Raw genomic sequence first — 8,634 nt, forward strand, 5'->3', positions numbered from 1 at the left:
CTGGTCTACAAGAGCTAGTTCCAGGACAGGCTCCAAAACCACAGAGAAACCCTGTCTCGAAAAACCACACAAAAAAAAGAAAAAAAAAAAAAAGCAAGGCAAAAGCATAGCGGTGGTGGTGCCTTTAATCCCAGCACTCAGGAGGCAGAGACAGGTAGATCTCTGTGAGTCGGAGGCCAGCCTGGTCTACAGGGCGAGTTCCAGGACAGGCTCCAAAACTAGAGAAACCTTGTCTCTAAAACCAAAATGAAACCAAAATAACAATAACAATAAATAAAAACAAAACCAAACCCACTATGACAGTCCATGAAGAAGAGTGGGAAAAGGAAGACATAACAAACACATGGTGATGGACTAGAACAGAGCTTAAGATGTTTATCCCCTCATATGTATATATCGCAGTTTAGCTAACCAAACACTGACAACTGAAGTGCTTCAGGGGAAAAAGACAAGTGCTCGAGATGGAAATGTATGAAATACTACAATTTAGCTCTGGTCTAGAGGATGAGCCCTGATAGGGATGCAAAGACAATTTACAGGAATAAAGAAACAGAAAAAGGCATACTATGTAACAGACAAAGGCAAGAGACTTGTTCTAAGAACAAATAGATGCAGTTAATGAGACATGAGAATTTACCAAGTAAGCACTAGCTATTATGATGCAATGATGACATTTCAGGTATTTTAGATACAATGTAACTGCCATCCTCCTTGAATATATGCTTGCTAGGTCTTAAGTCTAGTTTCCCCTGATGCTTTTATATAAGTACACACTGCTGGCTATTAAATGCAAAGCCATGGCTTAAACAAAGATTTAAGAACAAATTTCAAGTTTTGTCTCAATTATAATTTTTCTGGAAAACAGAAATGGAAAAAAAAACACAAAAAAAATTTTACCAAACTTCTCATTCACAGGTATATGTTTAGGTTGTTTTCAAATTTGCCAAGTAAGATGTTAAGAGAAATAAGAATGGAAAATATAAACGATGCTTAAAAAAAGAGAGAGAGAGAGAGGAAGAAAAAGATATCAACATTGAATATTTACTGAACATCTTTTCTGTGGTAAGAATGAAGCTCTGAGAAGCTAGTCAGAGATCCTGAGTATCCACCCACCGTCGTTCATTCCCCAAAAAGTACTTTCCCCATCAGCTAACCCGGCCAAGTGGACTCTGATCATCATAGCAATCAATACCAGGCAGAGCGAGGCAAGAGAGACAATGCAGCAGGCTGACTCTGTGTACTTACTCCAGGCAGGAGTAGCTGGCCTGGAGAGGCTGGTAACCCCAAGGTGCTCACTTTAAACAATGAATTAGAAATTACTCAGACCAAGGAAAAAAAGAGTGCCACACTATCTGGAAAGGAATACAGACGCTGAGTCATCACTCTGCATCGGGAAAGGAAGGAAACGCCAATTAAGCGGTTGGAAGATGCAATTCATTCATTAAATTGGCCATCAGGTGAAACTCAACTGCTAGACCGCGGAAAAAAGCACCCAAAAGACACGCATCAAATAGCGGGAGAAGACATCCTTTTCTCCAACTCTGATGGTCCTGACGCACAAACCGATTAGGAAGCGGCATCGCCAACTGAGCGAAAGGAGTTTAACTGGTTGTCAGTTTGGCGTAGTGAGCGCTCAAAGTAAACTTCGCTATCCAAGGGACAGAGATGGTGCACGGCGGCAAAAGGCAATCTCTTTGGCACTTGAAAAGCAGCGGGCGATGGGCGGGTGTTTCTGACAGCGTGGGGCACGTGGGGCAGAAAGAGACAAGGGGCTCCTCTGGTTAAAGAGCGGTAGGCTCGGGAAAAGGACCCGGAGGCTGAGGACGTGGACCGCTGAGGACGTGGACTGAGGCTGAGTACTCACGCCAGAGGGTGCAGCAGCGGTCCCACCCCCGCCAAGCCCTGCCCCCGTGGAGACCCACAGCTCCCGGTTCAGCCCGGAGTCCCCAAAGCACAGGGGGAGCCGGAGCTCTCCCGAGCCTGACAGCCTCAGCCGTGCACAACAAGACCGGTCTAGGAAGGGTGTGCAAAGGGATCGGGAGGAAAAGGTCGAGACGAGCCCTACACCCTAGAAAGTAACTGTGTTCGGGGGGAAGGGAGAGCTTCCTTCTCTAGGAAAGAGGGACAGATGAGGAATGCACTTCGTAGCGCTCCACCGGGACGCCGGGCTCTCAGCTTCGGGTTCCGGTCTCCTGCTCCCTCCCTCAGCATCCCGCGTGCCCGGGCCGCTCGGTGCCTGGCACCCCCGGTCTCGGGTACTCACAGAGTCCGGGGCTGTCCGTCGTCTTCCATCATGGTGGGTGCGACGGAGTGATCCCGGGACAAGGGGGAGGGCAGGGCTGGGGAGGGGAGGGGGTGGGAAGGAAGGGGAGGGGGGCTCCGGGCTCCGGCTGGGGACAGAGGAAAAGGTACTGAACCCCACTCTCGGTCCGCTCCCCCCCAGCCCGCTCCGGACACTGCGCTCCAACCAGGAGGAGCAGGAGGAGGAGGAGGATGAACAAAATGGCCGCCGCCACCAGACAGGCAGGAAACGCTTCAAGGCGCAGGCGCGGCCCGCCAGGTCACTACTCAGGCCAGTTGCGACGGCCTGTCCGGCAAAAGTGGTTGAAAGAACAGAAAGCCTGGCAAAAGAGTACACCCTGACACTGGACACGACGCAGCACGTCGGCGCTGTGGGCCTAGCGGCCTAGCCAGCTCCAAGAGACACACGACACAGAGAGAAAAGCCGCGAAGTCAAGTCTCTGGGAATTGTGGTCCCGGGAAAGCGGGGGAAGCCCTTCTCCAGTGGCCTTCTGGGAACTGTAGTCCAAGGACGACCCGGAGCCTGCCGGAGCGCGAAGGAGAGATTTCTGGGTAGTGTAGTCGTACGTGAGGACGTGCCGCGATAAAATAGTTGATGTGCCGGGAGGGAGCGAGGATTAAAAGGCGACCGGCCGAAATGAGCGAGGAGCTTTCCGGGAAGTAAACTACAAATCCCAGAGTGCATCGCGCCGGGGACCGCCCTAGGATCGCTTCTAGCATTTTAAGGCTCTTCTGTTGGTCCAGTGTGAGCTTCAGCTCCGCCTCCGTCCAGCCCCAGAGCGGTTTCTTCAACTGCGGATCAGGCAGTGTGCTGGGTCCGCGTGGTTCCCCAGCTTGCCGGCCTTTCTGGCCTCAACCCATAGAACTGCTGGTCTGTATTCAGTAACCGCCGTCTCACGCGACGGCCAGGAGAGAGGCAACTCTGAACTGGACCCGGAGGGGCTGTGGCGGACATCGAGGCTGTGCCGGACATCGAGGCTGTGCCAGAGCCAGCCTCGTCTTTTGAGTGTGTTTCCCTGCAAGATAGGCCTTTTTAGCCTATCTTGCTTTACAAATTCCGGAGGGATCGCTACTCATTATCTCATCGGATTAGTGGGTAAGGAGGCAAAAGAGCAGTCCCTCATGAATGTGACTTGTGCCTCTACCAAAATCCTAGTTAAAACAAAAACATCGCGTGGTAGTGCACAATGCTACTACGCAGGAGGATAATAAATTTAAGTCCAGCCTGGAATTACATGCCAAGATCTCATCAAAAACAGAAAGAGGCTCAGAAACTGAGAACTGTGCTAAAACATGCTCTGGATGAGTTATTGGACGTGGAGTGCTAGTTTACAGCTGCTAGAGCAAGAGAGGCAGTAGAGCTGGCTGGGGTGGTACACGCCCTTAATCCCAGCACTCCCTGGAGGTGGAGGCAGGTAGGAGTTCGAGGCCAGTCTGGTCTACAGAGTGAGTTCCCGGACAGCCAGGACTGTTACACAGAAACCCTGCATGGAGGATAGAACTACATTAATCATAACCACAATTCAATTAACTGCAATTAACTGGCCCATGCCTAACCCAATGTATATTTATTTTTTTAAATATTTCTTTATTTATTAATTTATTATGTATACAATATTCTGTCTGTATGCCTGAAGGCCAGAAGAGGGCGCCAGACCTCTTTACACATGATTGTGAGCCACCATGTGGTTGCTGGGAATTGAACTCAGGACCTTTGGAAGAGCAGGTAATGCTCTTAACCACTGAGCCATCTCTCCAGCCCCCAATGTATATTTCTTATTGCTGTTGTAACAAAGTATAAATTTAAACAAACATGCATTATCTTACAGTCATAGATGTTAGAAAGGCAAATTCAACCAGGCATAGTGGTACATGTTGGCAAATTCAGCTCTCAGGAAGATCAGGAATTCAGAGCTAGTCCTGGATACATAGTGAGTTCGAGGCCAGCCTGAGCTACCTAAGACCCTGTCTCAAAAAGGGGGTTAGGATGAGAGAAACAGCAAAATCAAGGTGTTGCTGAACTGTTTCGTTCCTAGTTTTGACTTCTGTATGTGGCCTACGTTATCTGGCTCTTTGAGCCTCCCTCCATCTGCAGAGGCAGCACTATATGATTTTTCTGGTCTCTTTCACTAATCTACCTTTTTTAAAACTTAACTTTTATGATTAATTTGGCCATTTCAAGATTTATTAACACACTCAAAGCACCCCACCCATATTAAATGGTCACATGTTCTGGGGATCCTTGATTTCGTTCAATTTATACAAATAGTGATTTTTAACAATGTAATAACATTAATTTATCCCAGTCTCCCTTCACTTTAGATATATGACCCTAAATCCTGTCTTTACCATTTCTCGCTTTTTTTTTTATTAAGTTTTGTTCTACATACGTATGCTCCTTAAAGGTATGAACGAGCCGGGCGGTGGTGGCGCACGCCTTTAATCCCAGCACTCGGGAGGCAGAGGCAGGCGGATCTCTGTGAGTTCGAGACCAGCCTGGTCTACAGAGCTAGTTCCAGGACAGGCTCCAAAGCCACAGAGAAACCCTGTCTCGAAAAACCAAAAAAAAAAAAAAACCAAAAAATAAAAAAAAAAATAAAGGTATGCATGCTTTCAACACAATGTAGCAAAACCCCAGCAAAATTCTTCAAAAACCTCAAAAGAATGGTACTCAACTTCATTTGGAAAAGCAAAAAACCCAGGATAGCCAAAACAATCCTGGGCAATAAGAGAACTTCTGGAGGCATCACAATCCCTGACTTCAAACTCTACCACAGAGCTACAGTACTGAAAACAGCCTGGTATTGGCATAAGAACAGACAGGAGGACCAATGGAACCGAATAGAAGACCTGGATATTAATCCACACATCTTCGAACACCTGATCTTTGACAAGGAAGTAAAAAATATCAAATGGAAAAAAGAAAGCATATTTAACAAGTGGTACTGGCATAACTGGATAACAACATGTAGAAAAATGAAAATAGACCCATATCTATCACCATGCACAAAACTCAAATCCAAATGGATCAAAGACCTCAACATAAAGCCAGCCACACTGAACCTTATAGAAGAGAAAGTGGGAAGTACACTTGAATGCATTGGCACAGGGAACCACTTCCTAAATATAACCCCAGCAGCACAGACACTGAGAGAAACAATTAATAAATGGGACCTCCTGAAACTGAAAAGCTTCTGTAAAGCAAAGGACATCGTCAACAAGACAAAACGACAGCCTACAGAATGGGAAAAGATCTTCACTAACCCCACATCTCCAAAATATACAAAGAACTCAAGAAATTGGACACCAAAAGAACACATAATCCAAAAAAAAAGGAGTACAGACCCAAACAGAGAACTCTCAACAGAGGAATCTAAAATGGCTGAAAGACACTTAGGGAAATGTTCAACATTCTTAGTCATCAGAGAAATGCAAATCAAAACAACTCTGAGATTCCCTCTTACACTGTGAGAATGGCCAAGATCAAAAACACTGGTGACAACTTATGCTGGAGAGGTTGTGGGGAAAAGGGAACACTTCTGCATTGCTGGTGGGAATGCAAGCTGGTACAACCCCTTTGGATATCAGTGTGACGATTTCTCAGGAAATTAGTAAACAACCTTCCTCAAGACCCAGCAATACCACTTTGGGGTATATATCTAAAGGATGCTCAATCGTGCCACAAGGGCATGTGCTCAACTATGTTCATAGCAGCTTTGTTTGTCATAGCCAGAACCTCGAAACAACTTAAATGCCCCTCGATCGAAGAATGGATAAGGAAAATGTGGTAACATTTACACAATGGAGTACTACACAGCAGAAAAATAACGACAGCTTGAATTTTGCAGGAGTATGTATGGACCTAGAAAACATCATTTTGAGTGAGGTAACCCAGACACAGAAAGACAATTATCACATGTACTCACTCATAGGTGGTTTTTAAACATAAAACAAAGAAAGCCAGCCTACAAACCACAATCCCAGAGAACTTAGATAATCTCTCAGGAGGACACCCAAGAGAGGCTTACATGTTCTAATCTACAAGGGAAGTAGAAGGTAGAAAAAGACAAGATTTCATGAGTAAGTTGGAGTATGGGGACCTTAGGGAACGGTTGAAGGGGGAGGGGAAAGGCAGGGAGGGGAGCAGAGAAAAAATGTAGAGCTCAATAAATATCAATTAAAAAATAAAAAAGCATGCATATTATTTAAATCATTTTTAATCGTTAAATCTTTTCGATTCCTCTCCTGCTTCCTCCCTGTGAATGCAATGTGACTACTGCCTCACACTCCCGCCACAATGCCTTATCTTCCATGACAATTGTGGCCCAGAACACCCCTTCCTTCAGGTACATTTGTAGGATATTTTGCACCATCAACAACAATGAACAAAGTAAGTAATATCATACCCCAAGCCTACATACATAGCTGTCCGCAAGGACAAATCAGTCAGTCTGCTGTGATCAGGAAGCGCTCTGCCACCAGTTTAGACATCTTTTTTTTTTTTCAAAGATTTATTTCATGTGTGTGAGTGTATCCTGCATGCATCTTTATCATGTGTGGCTGATGCCCCTAGAGGTCAAGAAAAGGGTGTGAGATCCCCTGGAACCGGAGTTAAGGGCGGTTGTGAGCTGCCATAGGAGTGATGGGAACCAAACCGGAATCCTCTGCAAGAGCAGCAAGTGCTCTGAGCCATTGAACCATCTCTTCCCCATGCCTCCAGTAGCTTAGTGCTAGCTCTGTACTCAGTGTCTCATTGGCGGAGACAAAAGTCAATGGCAGCCTACAAAGTTTTGGCTCATCCCAAATTTCAGAGTGGCTCGTAGATCTGCATAGTGAAATACTGGAACCCTACCGTCTCTACACGAGCCTTATGGATACAAGGGAAATTGAGGCTGCCTCTGTGTGAGCCCGTGAAGGAGAGCGTCAGAATAAGAAACAGATTTTATCCCAAAGAGAGAAAGGATGAGCTTCAGAGATGTTCTAAGGTGAAAGAAAGGGACGAGAAAAAACAACCCGACTGCATGTGTCTATAACGCAGCAAAGCTCAGCCGCAGCCATACGGTTCCCTGGCTGGGCTGGGGAGGAAAATAGAAGCCACTTCCAAAACGTAAGCCAGATGAAAGCCAGGCAGCCCTATATCCAGGACAAGCCCACAGCCCTCATAAGCCTCAAACCCAGTTGTGAGGTTTAATGCGACAGTAATTACCCCAGCAGAAAACTAAACAGCAGAGAAAAATCCCATTTTGTCATGCTGTATGACTCAGAGGGCAGCAGCCAGAAGCTATCTTAAAGGAGACTCTGTGAAAATTAGCTACCTGGGGATTGAGATGTGGGAGTATCTCAGGGAGTATCCACAGAGCCTCAATTTGACCTTCAGAACCCCCAGATAAAGGGAGGTCCAGAGAGGCAGTTATGGTAGGCAGGGGAGCCAGTCGCTGACAAACTAAAGGATGCGGGTGGCAGTATGTTGCTCTCAGGCTGGTACAATCATATGCAGAAATCATTACGTAGGTTTGAGACCCATGGGTGGATCAGACTCTAGAGTCACCTGTTACCACTGATAATGCTTGAGAACGCTGAGGTTCCGAGGGGTGTGAGTGATACCCACTCCTGTATCCTTCCAGAAGGGTGATTAGCATTCAGGAACCCTCGAGAGTGATAAGACAGGGCCTCTGCTGTACCCATCTCTGCGATGGCTGCTTCTCATACCCCCACGCACTTAGGAGAGACACCCACCCAGCTAAAATACCAGGTCCCCCTCAGCGAGGTGATTTAGAGAGTCATGGCAAAGTAGAAAACCTGCCCAGTCCGCAGGACCTAAAACTTGACCAGCACACATCCCTGTTCCACAAACAAAGGAAGACAGCCAATTGGAAAGACAGATCTGGGAGACAGACACTTAATCAGTAGAGATTCAGCAACATCATAAGCCATAGGAAAGATCACAGTCCCCAGTACAACTGACACCCTTCCCCCACCCTGCATACAATGACAGTCTTTAATTTTTTCTGAACTTTTTATTTTCTAGAGATTTTAAATGATGTGCATATGTGTGGGTATGTGCAAATAAACAGTGGTTCCTTTGGAGCCAGAAGCATCAGCCACCCCAGGAGCAGGAAATACAGGTAGCTGTGAGCTGCCTAACAACAGCGGGTGTTAACACTGAAACCCAGGTCCTCTGCAAGACCACTGAGCCATCCCTCCAGGGGGGGTGGAATTTGTTTATCTTTTCTTTTGTTTTGTCTCAAAGCCCACACTAGCCTTGAACTCCTGATCTTCCTACCTCCCCTCCATTAGCAGGGTTTACGGGCCTGTGCAACCATGACTGGCTCT

The 8,634-nt window shown here is 46.6% G+C and overlaps 1 protein-coding gene across 7 annotated transcripts in view; it reads right to left on the minus strand.

Annotated features, from left to right (window-relative positions):
- Nucleotides 1-2,760, minus strand: part of Tial1 (TIA1 cytotoxic granule associated RNA binding protein like 1) — a 20,928-nt gene extending 18,168 nt beyond the window's left edge. For 3 of the 7 annotated variants that reach the window (XR_003377288.1, XR_003377287.1, XR_001229007.2), the window contains exon 1: nt 2,264-2,760. Coding sequence is in view for 2 of the 7 variants with exons in the window: in XM_005351345.3 (XP_005351402.1) it covers nt 2,264-2,295 (32 nt within the window). In the remaining 5 variants the exon portion in view is untranslated. The remainder of the gene's footprint in view (nt 1-2,263) is intronic. The other 4 variants (XM_005351345.3, XM_013347940.2, XM_005351346.3 and 1 more) reach the window with 3 other exon arrangements.
- Between the last annotated feature and the right edge of the window lie 5,874 nt (nt 2,761-8,634).

Source organism: Microtus ochrogaster, chromosome 8, assembly GCF_000317375.1.
Source record: "Microtus ochrogaster isolate Prairie Vole_2 chromosome 8, MicOch1.0, whole genome shotgun sequence".
In the NCBI taxonomy this organism is placed as follows: domain Eukaryota; kingdom Metazoa; phylum Chordata; class Mammalia; order Rodentia; family Cricetidae; genus Microtus; species Microtus ochrogaster.